This window comes from Lissotriton vulgaris, chromosome 5 (genome assembly GCF_964263255.1).
Source record: "Lissotriton vulgaris chromosome 5, aLisVul1.2, whole genome shotgun sequence".
Classification (NCBI taxonomy): domain Eukaryota; kingdom Metazoa; phylum Chordata; class Amphibia; order Caudata; family Salamandridae; genus Lissotriton; species Lissotriton vulgaris.
In genome coordinates, this window is record NC_141693.1 from 712,026,788 (window position 1) to 712,044,876 (window position 18,089).

General features: G+C 44.3%; 1 protein-coding gene across 6 annotated transcripts in view; it reads right to left on the reverse strand.

Moving 5' to 3' along the window:
* The window catches only part of GBF1 (golgi brefeldin A resistant guanine nucleotide exchange factor 1), a 2,509,897-nt gene that overhangs the window by 2,405,983 nt on the left and 85,825 nt on the right, over positions 1-18,089 (reverse strand). For all 6 annotated transcript variants that reach the window (XM_086922141.1, XM_086922138.1, XM_086922142.1 and 3 more), the window contains exon 3: positions 16,649-16,715. In XM_086922141.1, coding sequence (XP_086778267.1) covers positions 16,649-16,715 — 67 coding nt within the window. The remainder of the gene's footprint in view (positions 1-16,648; positions 16,716-18,089) is intronic.

Below are 18,089 nucleotides of genomic sequence, written 5' to 3' on the forward strand. Positions count from 1 at the left end.
TGATGTGGTATGTCTGCTCCTGCGCAGACCACTCAACTTGAATTTGAAGCGGACCCTTGTGTGCTCCCCAGCCTTGCAGAGAGGCATCCGTCACTATAGACTGGGATGGAAAGGGTTGGTGAAACGGTACCCCCACCAGTACATTCTTTCTCCGAGTCCACCATTTGATGGCATCCTTAGTCGCTTGGGAAAGAGTGATACGATCTTCCTAGCGTCCTGTCCCTTGGTCCCACTGGTCCTCTAGAGCCTGTTGTAGAGGACACATTCTCAGCCTGGCGTTTGGGATGAGAAAATTGCAGGACGCCATGGAACCCAGCAGGGATGCTACTTGTCGGGCTGTTGGAAGCCGAGACTCTAGCAGAATCCCAAATTTCTGACTCATGGAAAAAAGTCTCTCCTTTTCCCAAGCTTGTGTCCAGAACGGAGCCTAGGTAGTGGATGGACTGTGTAGGCCGCTGGACTGACTTCATCAGGTTCACATGGAGGCCGAGCCTGTCTAGCTGGAGCAGGCACAGTTGTAGATTGTGCGTTACCTGTACCGGAGATGGGCCTTTTAGGAGCCAGTCGTCCAGGTATGGGTAGATGAAGAGTCTCTTTTTGTGAAGAAAAGCCGCCACCACTGTTATGCATTTGGTGAAGACTCATGGTGCGGACTTGAAACCGAAGGGTAACACCTTGTACTGGTAGTGCTTGTTCCCTACGACAAACCTCAAGTACTTGCGATGTTGAGCAATTGGGATGTGAAAGTACACATCTTGCAGATCCACCGAACACATCCAATCTCCGGCTTGAAGATGTGGACATATTTGGTGAAGCGCTAACATGGGGAACTTTTCTTTGACGATGACTTTGTTTAATAGTCGTAGATCGAGTATTGGTCTGAACTTGCCCTCCTGATCTTTTTTGGGGACAAGAAAGTATCTGGAGTAAACTCCCTTTCCTCTTAGAGCGGTAGGAACTTCCTCTATCGCTCTTTTTTGCAGTAGGACTTTCACCTCTCTTCGGAGCAAGCTTAGCAAGTGAGGGCGGAGCTCTTTGGAGGAATGCTCTTCGGAGGCGCACGGAAACGTAGCTTGTATCCATTGGGCAGTATATTCAGCACCCACTGATCCTTTGTGATGCTGACCCACTCTGCCAGGTGTTGTGAAGCACTTCCTCCCACTGGAGTGGGTAACGGCGCCAGAGGAAGCCACTGCTCAGGCTTTTCCTCCTCTTGTGGTATTAGAGGATTGTTGGTGACCTCCTCTACCTCTGCTGGGTTTGCCTCGAAACTGGGGTTTCCCCTGGTTCTTACTTTGGGACCACTGAGGGGTTTGAACCCTCTGTTGGTCTTGAAGCGGCGTTTGAATTATTTTTTCTTCTCCAAACCCACCGCTTTCACTGTATCTAGTTCAGTCTTCATTCAGGTCATCTCTTCGTCAGCATGTTCCCCGAAGAGAGCAGAACCCGAAAAAGGGAGATTAAGGATGCGATGCTGAGCATCCGGCTTCAGACCTGTAAGGCGTAACCAGGCCGACCTTCTGGCACAAACTCCATGTGAATAGGAATGCGCCGCAAGTACTGCACCATCCGCAGCCGTGCTGATCATCTGATTCGCCACCAGACCCTCCCTCCGTCACAGTCTCTTCAAAATCCTGCTGGTCTTCCTTAGGCAGTTTGGATTTGAACCTTTCCATGGAGTCCCATAAGGCTCTGTCGTATCGACCCAAAAGCGCAGCTGCACTAGAAACCTTAAGAGTGGATGCAGCTGAGTTGCAAACCTTGCGACCCCAGGAGTCTTGAGATTTGCTGTCCTTGTCTGGTGGGACTGAAGAGGAACCAGCAACTGCGTGCGTCTTCCTCACCGCTACCACAATTATAGAGTCTGCTGGAGGGTCAGATTTTACAAAAACCAGGTCAGAAGAGGCCGGTTTGTATTTTTTCTGAATGCGGGCTGGCACCGCTCTGAAAGCCGCTGGAGTTAGGAAAACCTCCTTGACAGGATCCATAATCCCCGGGACTAAAGGCAGCAGTGGACGGGAGATGGCTTTCTTGTGTAAAGTCTCAAAAATGACTGTCGTTACCTGAGGGACAGACATTTCAATGTTCAGTTTCAGTGCTCCTCTTTGCAGGACATCCAGATACGTGCCAATGTCATCCACTGGGGAGGCTCTGAACGTAGGACTGTCCGTCAACGTAGGGGAGTAGTTCCTCTTGGATGACCTGGTAGAAGAGGTAGATGAAGTAGACTGAGTTCGTCGACGTCTACGCTGAGCAGTGTGCCTCCGCTCCCGCGATCTTTTTGAACACTCCTCCCGTCTAGGAGAGCGAGATCTGATCCGATCTTCTTATTGAGGTCTTCTTCTGGGAGATCGGGATCTTCTGGGAGATCTGGTTGGTGTTCTTACAGGTGATTTGCGCCTGGGAGGACTACACTTGTCCATCTCCTCTACCAGATTCTGAAGAGGAGACCTGTGTTGTGGGCTGGCATATTCTTGCATACGTTTGGTAGCCCCAGAATTTCGCCAATAGTCAAAAGACTTGTACCATCTAGGTGACAGTCTGACTTGCTCAGCCGAAGGATCTGGCCGACGCTCAGGAGTTCTGCGCACAGGACTTCTGGACCTTGAAGATTCAGTTGAGGAGCCAGAGGACCGTGAAGAGGAATGACGGGAAGCAGACTCCGTTACCATGATCACATCTGAATGCCTTGACGTCGAGCGTTCTTCCCTCGCCGCCGAACGCCTTCGGGGAGTCGGCGGGTCAAACAATCTCGACTACGAATGTCTATGTGAGGATCTAGGGTCTCTCGACGTCGAGCGGTGATGACCAGCCGTCGACGGAGTCCTCTGTCTCGACGTCGAACGGCGATGACCGGCCGTCGATGGAGCTCTCTGCCTCGACGTCGAACGGCGATGCCCGGCCGTCGACGGAGGCTTCTCTCTCGACGTCGAACGACAATGTCCAGTCGTCGACGGAGCTCTCTGCCTCGACGTCGAACGGCGATGACCGGCCGTTGATGGAGTTCTCTGTCTCGCCGTCTAACGACTATGTCCAGTCGGCGACGGAGGCTTCTCTCTCGACGTCGAGTGCCTGTGCGATGACGGCGGAGGGGTATTGGGCACCCTCGACGCCGAGCGTCGACGAGACACTGTTGGAGACTGCGTCCTCGACGCCGATCGACTAGTTACTGTCGACGGCGGAGGGGTCTTGGTCCTCGACGCCGAACGCCGCTTCTTGGACGATGGCGGAGGGGTCACACTTCTCGACGCCGGTCGTCGCCTGGATGACTACGGCGGAAGAGTGACCTCCCTTGACGCCGATCGTCGCCTGGTTGACGACGGCGGAAGGGCCTTTGATCTTGACGCCGACCGTCGCCCGGTTGGCGGCGGCAGAGTCACATCTCTCGACGCCGATTGTCGCCCGGTTGACGGCGGCGGAGGGGATCTCGACGACGAAATTGGATCCTTCGACGTCGTCGACGTACCTTTTTGACGCCAAACGATCCACCGGTGGTTCTTTCCTCAACGCCAAGCCTGACGCTGAGGCTGAAGGGATGGAAGACCTTTTGTTTTGAAGGTGTTTTAGTCTTCTTGGAACCCTTCTTCCCCGGAGACCATCCTCTGGATGACCTATGAGCCAGGCCATAGATGCGAATTCTCTCCCTGTCATTGAGAGTTCTTCCTGACAGGTGCTCGCAGTGAGGACAGGTGCCTGGATCATGTTCTTCAGGTAGACACAGGATACAAACATAGTGGTTGCTTGATTTTGCTTTCTTGTTACCACAAGAAGGACACTTATCAAAAAGTTAAGGCATTTTTCACTGAAAAAGCCCAGTAAACTGACTTAAAAAGGCAGTTCCTTACTTGACTAGATGTAAAATGTCAAAGCAAGTGAAAAAGTTGTTCAAAGTGAAGTAATTTTCTGTCAGAAAGCAGACATTAGTGGAGCTGTGTAACCAGGATCCTTCCTGAAGGAGCCGGAAAGAACAACTGACCTAACTGTCACCCCTGGGGCATGATGGGATACAGGGGGTCATGAGTGCCTTAAAGGCACGGTGTCAGTTTATTGCTATTCAGCTACAGGTTAGCTTTTCAGTCTTTTTAGACTGTGTGTTTGCAATGCAGCCTGGGAGCTTCCTATGCTTCCAGTGAGTGATGAGAATTTCTACTGTTTTCTGAGCATTAAAACAGTTTCTAAACAAGCTTTGGTGTTGTTTCTCATGTTTCTAATGCTGGTTATTCATGTATGGTGGAAATTCTTCACAGCATATTTCAGCTCTGATGTTATTTGGCAGCTATTGCATGTTTTTATATATATATATATATATATATGTTTATTTATATATATATATATGTATATATATGTGGGGCACATATAATATATTGTTTCCGGGGTCCCGCACATGGGCGGGAATATTCTAATGCTTATGACTATTGATGAGGATCCCCTGGAAGAGAAACATCAATACATATTAGCGAACTATAAAATTACAAATATATTCAATAGTCATTACAAGTACAATGAAAGCAATAAACATAACAGGAACGGATGGTGGAAAAATAAATTCATAAAAGGAAAGAGGCTCATCTTACTGAAATAGATGGCACAACATAGCTTCTCCCACTGCCGCAACAGCTTTGTCTGCAGGATCCAGGCAATAATGCTGGGTAAAGGTATGCCTGGTGAACCATGTGCCTGCTCTGGAGATTGACTGAATTGGCACACCAGCAAATAAGCCATGGACTTCGAAAGAAGCTCTTGTGGAATAAGCCTTGACTCGAGTCGTTTTTTGTTGTTTTTTTATTATATTTGTTTTTATTGGCACTTCTCAAGTACAACAGCAAAGAGCACATTTGCCAAAATAAGATAGTACATATCAAGTCCATTTAGCAGATAGCATGTGATATATCAATGAAAAATTCACAATCTCTAAAAAACAAACAACAACAATGCAGGGTTATATGAGCGTGAAATCAAATGTTATGAGTTACCATATATGCCAGCTGGAGCATTTCATGAGAAGAGCGCTAAAGCTTTTCAATCTGTGAGTTCAGGGAGTAACAGCAGATAGGAAAGGAGAGGTTGCCAAATCTTTTTGAGTCGGGAGGCGAGGGGTATCAATGTCGCATAAACATCACTACTGGTAGCGCAATATATCAGGTCTATAAAACATGCCTTCACAGTTGTCGGTCATCCTTCAAATACTGACGAAGTCTCTGCCCAACCCAGCAAGTGGTTTGTAGTGTATGGATTTCCGTTGGTGTTCTAGTGAGGCCATTTGTTAAGTTAGCAGAGAGGGGGCATGGGGGAGACTGAGGCTGCTCAGGCTTTAGATACTGCAGTCGAGCATGAGGGTGGCCCTAAAAATAAGCATAGTGTGCCTGTGTTAAGAGATAATACAAATTAAAATGCAGTACTCCAAAACCACCTTGCGAAAAAGGTATTGCGAGTGTCTGCCACCCCACCCGGGCCCGCCACGCAGCCCAAACCAGCCGAATCAACAAGCCCCTAAGTGTCGCAAAAAAAATGGTGGTAAGCGGAATGGGAATATTTAAACATTGATAAAGCAGGTGCTGCAAAACAACCATCTTGATAATAGCTGTCCTGCCAGCAATTGACAACGGAAGCGGTATCCAGCAGTCGATTTGTGTGCATAAGCGGTCCATGGCAGGGCCGTAATTAATACGGATAACTTCAGAAGCTGTGCGATGCAGCAGTATACGGAGATATCTGGAAGAGTGGAGGGGGAATACTGAAAAACCATGGAAACAAATATCTTAACAAGGTCTCCAAATTAATAAAGATCCTTTGCCCGGGGAGGCGGGAGGGTTGCTTATGACTTTGATGAGAATACCCCTGGAAGAGAACTAGGATTACAGGTAAGTAACCATTCCTTCTCTTCCAGGGGATCCTCATCAATAGTCATAAGCATTAGAATAGAATAGCGAGCCTCACCTCATCTCCCTGCGGGCAAAGGAGTAACAATACAGTAATAACATTACTAAGCCTAGAAAAACTAAGCTTGTACAGGCCACAGGCTACCCAAATAGATTCCTCAAAGAGGCTTGTCCTACTTGAGTATCAGCCCTGGAATCAGATTCTAGACAGCAATGCCTTGTAAAGGTATGAACTGATCTCCAGGTTGCAGCCTTGCAAATCTCTGACATAGGGACATCATGCAGGAAAGCTACTGTGGCTGCTTTCCACCTAGTAGAGTGTGCTTTAGGTGACAAAAGTAAGGGCTTGCCTGCAAGCTAATCAGCCAATTTAATACAGGAGACAAATCATCTGGAGATGGATCTCTTGGCAGCTGGAAAGCCCGTTCTCAGTGGACCATTGTTGATAAACAATTGGTCCGTCTTCCTACTCTCTTTGGTCTTTTCCAAATAAAATTTAAGGACTCTTTTGAGATCTAAAGAGTGCAGCGACCGCTCAGCTGGGGTCATAGGGTTTGGAAAAAAGGAAGGAAGAGGAATAGACTGATTTATATGAAAATCAGGGACAACCTTAGGTAAAAAGGATGGATGTGCCCTTAAGACTCCTCTGTTGTGATGGAAAACAGTGTAGGGTTCTTTTGTACACAGCGCTTGTATCTCACTCTACGCGCTGATGTAATTGCAATTAGAAAAGCGTCCTTCCATAATAGGTGTTGCAAGGAAGCTCTGTGGATGGGTTCAAAGGGGGGGCCCATCAACTTAGACAACACTAGATTTAATTCCCACAGAGAAGGGTTTCTAACAGGGGGGTACACTTTCTTCAACCCCTGTAAGAAGTCCTTGGCCACCTCCATCTGGAAGAAGGAGGGCTGAGTAGGAGACTTCCTATAAGCCGTAATGGCCGAGAGGTGCAACCCGATCGAGGCATATTTAAGACCAGATCTTGCTAGGTACAGCAGGTAAGGCAGAATCACATCTACCTGTGCTGATGAGGGATCAAAGTGGCGTTCTCTGCACCAAAGAAAAAACCTCTTCCACTTAAACGCATAAGACGTTCTTGTGGAGGGTCGTTTCGCTTCCTTTAAAATATGCATACAATAAGGTGGCAAATTTGAATGTCCGTATTGTAGGACCTCAGGAGCCATGCTGATAAGTGCAGTGAGGGAAGGTTGGGATGAAGAATCCTCACACCCATCTTGGTCAGCAGGTCCGGCCTGCAGGGCAGTCTCCTGGGTGGGAGCACCGACAGCTGTAGAAGGTCCGGGTACCACCACTGCCGAGGCCAGTCTGGGGCTACCAGGATCATGGTCATGCTGGATCTGATGAGTTTGGACACCACCTTCGGAATCAGGGGCAGAGGAGGAAATGCGTAAGCAAATGTCCCTGACCAGTTCATCAAAAGGGCATTCCCCCTTGTCCCTGGACGGTGGAATCTGGACGCAAAGGCGTGGCATTTTGAGTTTTCGTCGTCCGCGAACAGATCTATTTCTGGACGACCCCACCGATGGAAGAGGTCTGCCACCACCTCGTCGTGCAGCACCCAGTCTGGCTGATCTTTGAAGTGCCTGCTGAGTGCGTCAGCCTTGATATTTAGCTCTCCTGGGAGATGCACCGCTACTATTGTGAGGTTCCGGGCGAGCAGCCAGTGCCAGATGGCTTGTGCCTCCAGAGAGAGAGAGGACGTGACCGAGTTCAGCCCTGCTTGTTCAGGTAAAACATGGTCGTCATGTTGTCCGTTTGGATCAGGACTGAGTGTGATTCGAGTGCAGGAAGGAAGGACTTCAGAGCCAGATGGACTGCTCGAAGCTCCAGCATGTTGATATGGTAGGTCTGTTCTTTTGCGGACCACCTTCCTTGAATCTGCAGACACCCCATGTGTGCTCCCTAGCCTTGGAGAGACGCGTCTGTGACTACAGACTGTGTCGGGAGAGGTTGGTGAAAAGGCACTCCCACCAGAAGGTTGCGAGGGTGAGTCCACCATTTGATGGAGGTCTTTGTCACCTGGGAAAGATTGATTCGGTCTTCCCAGCGCCCTGTCGACTGATCCCATTGATCCTCCAGAGCCTGCTGCAAAGGTCACATCCTCAGCCTGGCGTGAGGAATCAGGAAGATGCAGGACTACTGTGAGGTTCCGGGCGAGAGACGCTACTTGACGCGCTGTTGGATTCTGCGACTGTAGTAGAACTCTGCACTTCTGCTGCATAGAAAATAGTCTCTCCTCCGGAGGATACGCTTTTCCCAATTTTGTATCCAGAACGGAGCCCAGGTAGTGAATGGATTGGGTTGGTAGTTGTACTGACTTCTCCATGATGACGTGGAGGCCGAGCCTGTGTAATTGTAGCAGGCAGAGGTGGAAGTCGTTCTCTACCTGTTGAGGAGATGGGCCTTTTAGGAGCCAGTTGTCTAGGTAGGGTTAGACGAAAAGTCCTTTTTTGTGCAGGAAGGCTGCCACCACTGCCATGCATTTGGTGAAGACTCTCAGCGCTGACTTTAGCCCGAAAGGCAGGAACCTGTACTGGTAGTGTTTGCTGCCCACCAGAAAGCTTAAGAACTTTCGATGTCGCATGGCAATTGAAATGTGGAAGTAGGCATCTTGCAAGTCCATCGAACATATCCAATCTCCTACTTGCAGATGTGGACATATTTGGTGAAGAGCAAGCATGCAGAACTTCTCCTTGACTATGTTCTTGTTCAGAACACGAAGATCCAGGATGGGCCGGAACTTGTTTTCCTGATCCTTTTTGGGGACAAGAAAGTATCTGGAGTAGACTCCTCTTCCCCTTTGTCAGGGAGGTACCTCTTCTATAGCTCGTTTTTGGAGAAGAGCCTTCACCTCTTTTCGGACCAGATCGAGTTGGTGTGGACGAGATTTCTTTGGAGGAATGTCCTGTTGATGCACACGGAAACGAAGAGCATATCCATTGCACAGTGTATTCAGCACCCATCGATCGTTCGTGATGCTGTCCCACTCTGCCAGATGTTTTGAAACACTTCCTCCCACTGGAGTGGACAACGGCGCCAGAGGAAGCCATTGCTCATTGTTTTCCTCCTCTCGTCGCGGTAGAGGACTGCTGGTGACCTCCTCTACCTCGGCTGGCTTTACCACCCCGAAACTGGGTCTTGCCCTGGGTCTTGTTTTGGGACCACTGAGGGGTTTGAACCCTCTGTTGAGCCCCTCTGCCTTTGCTGGTCTTGAAACAGCGTTTAAACTTTTTCTTTTTTTCTAAGCCGACTGCCTTGACGGTGTCGAGCTCGGCTTTCATCCGACTCATCTCGTCGTCCGTGTGCTGGCCAAAGAGATGATTCGGTAAACGGGAGGTTCAGAATGCGCTGTTGCGCATTGGGCTTGAGGCCTGTACTTGTACTTTTTTGGGCTTTCATGAACTATTTTATATTTCTTTTGGTATTTTTATGGGGATAAACGAAAAAAACAGGGAATTGAAAATGGCTCAACTGGAGCAGAAAAAAAAATAAGAAAAAATTAGGGTTTTTTGGGGCATTTGTGGTTGTCCCCAGCAAGGACGATGAGCTTTATGCTCAGTTCACCATAGGAGAATGGTCTTACCACAATGTATGCATGTTATACGGAAATCCGCAAACCGTGGCTGAATGCAAGGGATCGTCTCCCTTGCCTCTGGTCCCGTTGGAGTGGGTTGATTTCTTTGGGAGGTGGAGCTTGAAGATTGGGGAAGGTTACTGGCCAGTTCCCTCATCTCTGCAGCAGAATAGTTGATTGGATGCCTGCGCTGCATGTGGCGAATCATGGTGTTGTTTCCGAAAGAGTATTTCTTATTAGGGTTTCCCCTGGAAAGTTCCACGCCACAGATTAGGCAAGTCACCTTGGACGCATTTACTTTTTTCTTTCCCTCTGGGATCGAAAAAAACTCCCATACGATGCGTGGTTTTGGCTGGTATGGGGTATTGTGTTCTTGCAGCCATCTTCTCCTCCCCTCCGCCTCCTCCTCCTCCTCCTCCGCCTCTTGTTGACCACCAATGTAATCTTGTGGTGGTCCTCTTGGTGGTTGTGGTTATGGTGGTGGTGCAGATGCTCCAGCTGCTGCTGCTATTGAAGTCATTCAAAGTACAAAATATACTTGAAAGATTGCCAAACAGGTCTTCCTAAGTCAAAGGACAAAGTCAGAATAAGGAAAAAAGGTGGGGTCTTTGATCATTTGGAAAAAAAAAAGGCCTGAACCAATGAGAAGTGTTATTTTCAGGTCACAAGACCAGGGATTTCATCATTATGAAACCAAAACTGTTCTGCACCAATAAAAAGTGTTATTTTCAGGTCACATGACTGGCGCGCTTACGTGGCGCACCCCCGGGCGCGTCGCGTAAGCGCGTCACATGTTTACGTTGCGCGATCGTATTCGCACGAGTGCTTCCGGGTGCGCTTACGCCGTGCGTATCATGTGGACACAGCTACGCGATACGTCGCAATGATGTTTTCGTTCGCGGCAATAGCGCTAACGGGACGCTCTCCGGAGTGAACCCTGGGGCGCTTAAAAAGACTACGCTTTCCGGGGCGCTCACCGGGGCGCGCCCCGGGAGCGCTCCAGGGGGGAAAAAAAATACATTAAAAAAATTGTTTTAAATACAAATAAAATATAGGATTCATTCTTTTTCAAAAATATTACATTTTATAGCTATAGACATTTGCTATTAACAACATTTTAAAATTCAAAGAAAAAAATATAGGTTTGGGGCCTTATATATAGTTAGGAATTAGCATTTAAAAAACCTATGGAATTCACTGAAAAAACCATAGGTTTCACATCCGTTATAGTTAGGATTTAGCATTTAAAAAACCTATGAAATTCACTGAAAAACCATAGGTTTCACAACAGTTATAGTTAGGAATTAGCATTTAAAAAACCTATTAAATTCACTGAAAAAACCATAGGTTTCACAACAGTTATAGTTAGCTGGAAATTTTACTGACATAAAACCATTGAAATTCCACGTTATAGTTAGTTGGACTCACTATAACTTGCACGTGTAATGCACTGCGATGACGTCACATATTACATCACTCATGACATGGTCAGTGACATCACTCATGACATCACTGATGACACCATCCTTGTGACAGACCTCCTTTCACTGTAACCCTTGAATCACATATTCAAAAATAGAAACTAAAATGTTCCACAAAAAAAAAGGAGATACCCATACCAGTTACAACAACCAATTCAGTAATTCCACCATTTATATACACATCCACTAATTCACCAACAGTTCTATGTAGTCACTCATACATATACTCACTCATCATATGTAGTGATACACCTATACATCCTGTAACACATCGACAGTCTTCCAAAAGTTGCTCACACACATACTCACACATGCAAATGAACTATTGAACATCCATTTCTTTGCATATACAGCTATACACACACTACCACCTTACTTCTAAGGAAACTTACACATACTTACTCTCTTAAACAATCACTTATCGAAACACATACTTATTTAAACAGGAACTCCTACAATCTCTCACTCTCACATATACTCACTTATATACATCAATACTCACATATACTAGATTAAAACATATGTAGTTACTGATAAAGACACTAGTGAGACAGTCATTCACTCACTAACACACACATATACACACTCATCCATCCATACAGTCCTGCACATAAGCTGTCTTCCAAACACATACAAACAGTGAGTCAGTCATTGATGCATCTATGTGCTAAGTAATACCCCCACCAAACCATACAGACACTCATACGGATACTAAAAAAAACATCTAATAACCCATATACACACACATGTAGCTACTCACCAACCCATGCAGCCACTTATACACAAAGTGAAACACTGATACAAACATTTAAATATTTAAACAATATTCGCTAATATATGTATTCACTAAAATACACTTAATAAGCCAGTTAACCAATCAACACTTTTTTAAAAACATCCATTAAGACACTTATTTAAACATTTATTCTTCCATTGACCTTTACATATACATATATAAAACATTTATTTTTCAGAAAGGCACACATTCACTGGATGGTGTCATGAGTGATGTCACAGACCATGTCATCAGTGATGTAATATGTGACATCAGCAGTGCATTACACGCGCAAGTTATAGTGAGTCCAACTAACTATAACGTGGAATTTCAATGGTTTTATGTCAGTAAAATATCCGGCTAACTATAACTGGTGTGGAACCTATGGTTTTTTCAGTGAATATATATATATATATATATATATATATATATATATATTCACTGAAAAAACCATAGGTTATAGACCATATATAGTTAGGAATTTGCATTTACAAAACCTTATTTTACTCGCATAAAACCATTGAAATTCCATATATAGTTAGATGCGCTAACTATATATCGCGCACCCGCAATCCACTGCTGATGATGTCACATATTACATCATTCATGACATGGTCAGTGACATCACTGATGACATCACTGATGACATTATCCAGTGACTGTATGTTTCTGTAAAGTTTAAATATGTCTTACATATTGAAGAATGAGTGGATGTATAAGTGTCTGGATGAAGGATTTAGTAGGTGCATGACTGACTGTATGAGTGAGTGATTAAATGTGTCTCACTGAGTGCATGGGTTAGTGACTAAAGTGTCTTAATTTGTGCATCATTATGTCCGTTGTTCTGTAAACTGCTGCATGTGTTGATTAGTAGCTATAAGAGTGGCTATATGGGTTATTGATTGGTTGCCCAAGTATTTGAATGGGAGGCTGAGTGTGTGTGTGGGTGGCTGGGAGGTGTGTGACTCTGTGCATAGATGTGTAAGCAGTTGATTCACTAGGTGTATGAGTTCAAGAGTGCATGTGGAAACAGCTATATGGGCGGTTGACTGTGCATGGGTGTGTTGGTGAGTGAATGGATATCTCAGTGCTACATGTGCAAGTAAGTACGTATGTAAAACACAATACATGTGAGAGTTGACATATATAAATAACTGTGGATAAGAGCCAGTGAATGTGTGAGTGGCTGTATGGATCACTGTGAGCTTGTATCAGGGATTGTATAAGAGAGTAAATATGTGTTAGAATATGTTTGAATAAGTAAGGTGTGTATAACTGTATAGTTGAGGAAATGGAGGTGTGATTGATTCTTTGCATGACTGACTAGGTGTGTGAGTAACTCCATGGATGAGTGACAGTCTGTGAGTGTCTGCTTATACTGAGTGTATGTAAGGTTATATTAGAGTCTGAAGAGGTTCATCGTATTATCACATGAGTGATGTCATCAGTGATGTGATCAGTGATGTCAAATGAGATGTCATCAGTGATGTCATCAGTGATGTCATTTGAGATGTCATCAGTGATGTCATCAGTGATGTCACTGACCATGTCATGAATGATGTAATATGTGACATCATCAGCAGTGGATTGCGGGTGCGCGATATATAGTTAGCGCATCTAACTATATATGGAATTTCAATGGTTTTATGCGAGTAAAATAAGGTTTTGTAAATGCAAATTCCTAACTATATATGGTCTATAACCTATGGTTTTTTCAGTGAATTTTCAAGGTTTTGTAAATGCAAATTCCTAACTATATATGGTCTATAACCTATGGTTTTTTCTGTGAATTTCATTGGTTTTTTAAAAGCTAATATCTATAGCTGTAAAATATATTCTTTATTAAGTGACGTATCACGTAGCCCGTGAGACGCCTCATGATACATCGCATAACCGTGACGTATCGTCTCTGCAGCGCAAACCAAACCCAAAACGTAAGCGCGCCAGAACACGTTTAAAGATATATATATATTTTTTTAACCTTAATTAGACAAAATCCACACGTGCACATATCACAAACGTTCAAAAAACACAATATGTCGGACTCCCGTTACGCTGCCAGTTAGCTGCCCGGTTAACGTACCAGGAAGCACCTTTACCGTGAAAAATCGCAATTTTTTATTCACCCCCCAGGGAACTTTAATAGCCCCCTCATCAATCCTAGGGGTTCAGGAGGGGTTTGCCTCACCCCTTTCATTCATTTACACCTTTTTTTTTTTCCACCTCTTCTCTCGATCCCACAGAGAGACAAGATGGCGGCCGCTCCAGACTGTTTACAATGATAACAGCCAATCAGCTTCTCCTCAGACTCCCGTTACACTGCCGGTTAGCTGTCCGGTTAGCTGCCCGGTTCGCGTACCAAGACGCGTCTCTACGGCGAAAAAATCGGAATTTTTTTTTTTTGGCCCAGCGTAGCTCTATAATATCCCCTCATCAATCCTAGGGGGTCAGAAGGGGTCTACCTTGCCCCTTTCCTTCATTTTCCCCTTTGTTTTGGCCTCCTCTTGTCTCTCGATCCTACCGAGAGACAAGATGGCGGCCGCTCCGGACTGTTTACAATGTTGACAGCCAATCAGCTACTCGTCAGACTCCCGTTACACTGCCGGTTAGCTGCCCAGTTAGCTGCCCGGTTCGCGTACCAACACGCGTCTCTACGGCGAAAAAATCGAATTTTTTTTTTTTTTTTTTTGGGCCCAGCGTGGCTCTATAATATCCCCTCATCAATCCTAGGGGGTCAGAAGGGGTCTACCTTGCCCCCTTTCCTTCATTTCCCCCTTTGTTTTGGCCTCCTCTTGTCTCTCGATCCTACCGAGAGACAAGATGGCGGCCGCACCGGACTGTTTAGAATGTTGACAGACACCGGAGAGCCAATCAGCTTCGCTTCGCAAAGTTCCGATAAGCGAAAAGTACGCGAACCGGAGCGCTGCCCGGAGCGCTGTTACAGATATATATCTTGTTTTAAACGTTAATTTCTCAAAATTCACTGAAGCACATATATTGAGACCTAGCAAAGGCACATCGGGCTAACAGTCCCTACAATTTTGCCAAGTTTCGTGGAAATCCATTCAGCCGTTCGGGCTAAAAGTGAGTCCAACCGCCCTATGGAAATTAACATGGGAAAAACGCGTTTTGGGACCCCCCTTTTTTCTCGGCCCCCCCTTGACGAACACCCCCCAAATTTCCAGGAGCTGCTCAGAAACAAAATGTGCCATTTTCCTGAAAATTTCAGCCGATTCCGTCCACAAACGCCAAAGTTATTAGACATAGAATTTTCAGAAATCCCATAGGGAAAAAATCCTAACTATATATACCTACTGGCGACCGCCAGTAGGTAATATATATATATATTATATATATATATATATATATATATATATATATATATATATCACATATAATATAGTGTTTCCAGGATTTCCGGGGTCCCGCGTATGGGCGGGAATATTTTAATGCTTATGACTATTGCTGAGGATCTCCTGGAAGAGAAGTATGTTTACAGCCTCGATTGGAATTCAGCGCGGGGACACTCCGTAGAGGAGTAACCATTGCGCTTTATAAGCTGCTTTAACATAACATAACTATGACCAGTTAGGGTACTCCTAGTATCATTCCCATTGATTAACATACACATCTCAGACAACATACTTGTACAGCACCAGCCAAGCGCACTAAACACATCTTCATTGGTCAACCTACACTACAGTCTGTAGGGAAATCCCAGACCCATACCCTCCAGACAACCAAATTTCATGCAAAGGCATATTTATGAACACTCTGAACTATTTGGATGCTGATTACATTGTAAAGGAATACTTTAGATGGGGATAATTTAAGGAAAAGGGATGAAGAAGATTTGCATACATTGAAATGAGCAACAGTTTCTTCAAATGCTTGAATCTTATCAGGATCTAAATCTACTTTTTGTTTTGTATAAGAAACATCTCTTATGAATTGGAATACTTAAACATACTCCAGGTGATGTCCAAAGTGGAACTCTTCACAAAGGCGTAAAGTGAAGCCAGAGTGAACCTTGAAGATTTTTGATAAGCAGCACAATTTTCCAAGGATAAATTGTAGTAGGCATCCACCCATTTCCTTTTGCACAATTTTCCTGGAACAGTGAAATAGAACAACCTGAATCTCTAGTCTCAGACCATATTTGGGGTTCTTATAATTACAAGAAATTGAAGGAAGTTCTGAAATTCCACTGGAAGATCTATAAATGGCTACACCAGGGAGCAATTAATGGAAGCTGAAGATAGAAGTTTTGCCCCATGACGCAAAGCAGTCATGATGGCTAAAAAATTGCCTCTCACCAAAATGATATTGCCATTTCTAGGCAGAAACACCAACTCCCTCGAAAAGCCTTTTATCCAGCCCTGCGGTAGGCAAGAGCAGATGATTTGCATGTAGCTTCTTATATATTCCTCATCCACTTGGCATTCTTCGCTTGGAGAAATTGAAGGTTGCAACACAAAAATGTAAAACGTTGAGGACTACCAAATTGATAAGGAGCATAAGAAAATAACGAAGCTGATAGAATGGACAAAGGAATTCAATATGAATATGCAGTAGCACAACAGTATAGGGCATGTCCACTGAAGATTGCCTCCGTTGTGATCAAGAATTTAAAAGCTCAAACTTCAAAATTTCCAATTTTCAGCAATTGGATTTGAAAAATATTTTAATAGTTGTGTGATGCTGTAATAAACTAGCCAGAGAAAGACATGTTAGTTCAAAAATAATTTCACAAACTATAATATTTAACATGAAACCGTTCAATATTTGATTTTATGATATGTATATCTGTGTTTATCTAGAATAAAGAACAATCCCTAAGCTAAATTACTTAAATATGCAGATGAAAAACTACGAATTGCTCCATTGCTCTCCCCACTTCAATCTAATTGTAATTTACCTGTTATAGTATTCAAAACGTCCTTTAGCTGGCTAAAGCTATGCAATAAAGGATCCTGTTCTTCATCCTAAAAAAAATAGAATAAATCACAATTTACTGACACTATCCACTAAAGCATGTTGTCATTCCTATCCTAAAGACTAAAATGTGCTAGGCCCTAATCTAAGGCAAATACAAAGACTTCAAAAAATCTGTACTTTAGACAGGGAAAACTAGAACTATCAAAAATCATGATATACTTTAAATCAAAGTCTTTCAGGTGCGCCCGCAACCAACATGCCACAATACCATAAGCGCAATTTGAGACAAAGAAGAAACTGCATAAAACTTAATAAAGTAACAGGTTACTTACGTTTGGTAAAACACTCTCTGGTGGATACTCTAATTGCAGATTTCAATTTTTCATCTTTAGAACACCCAAAGCACCAAACTGTTGTACCAAATGTTTGGGCAAGGTTGCTGAACGCTAGTAGGTGGTGAAGTATAAATCAAAGTTGACTTTGATACCTACCCAGGAAGTGAAGGAGCTGAGCTGCATATAAGTAGGCTGTGGGGTTTTAGGTTTAAACCTATAATAACTGATAAAACCCCACTGAAAGAAAAATAGCCCTCACCGGTGAAAACATATAAACACTGAAAAAACACCTGGACAACCACAAACTAAATGCCATTCAAAGAAAGGAAAAAGAGTGAAAGTGTCATTTTTTCTTCCTGAAGAGGTAAATACAATGTAACTTTGTTAAAGCTAGCAGTACGAAATACTGGCTAACATTATTCTGCTTGAGTTTTGTTCTTTAGGAATGCCACAAAAAATGGTTTCTTCTTCCTTTTAAGTTCAACAAAGATTGGAAGTGATATTGTTCGTATTTGCAGTGATTCAGCTACGTATATAAAAAAGTTGTGTGATGACCTGTCAAAATTGATACCCGAGCTGAAGTGCTTCCCTGTAGGAGATCCTTGCCACTTGTTAGATGGTATGCTGAAAGCATCTTTACAATCTTCGGAGTTAATGAGGGATGCTATTGACTTTTTAGTCTATTCTGGTGCACTGTTTTCTTATGTACAGGAACTAAAACACAAATATTTATTATTTTGTGCTTTAAGTGGCATCAAAGGAAGAGTCATTCCAACTGTGTCGCTTAGCTGATGGTTCTCAGCCCATTGGGCTATGAATGCTATGAGGGACTTTTCACAGAAGTATACATAGGAAGGAAAGGGCGAGCGCACTTGACCCAAAGACTCACTGAAGAAGTATTGTATGGTGTACTACAATAAGATTAATTTGCAAAAATCTATTTGGACCTCATATACACTATAAGTACACTGAATATATACCATGTTCTCTCAGTTCAATAGGCAAGCAAGAATAAAGGCAAAAAGTTCCATAAACACCAGAAAAACACTTTTTCTGCTGCTTTTAGTGGCGCGAAAATGTGTAACC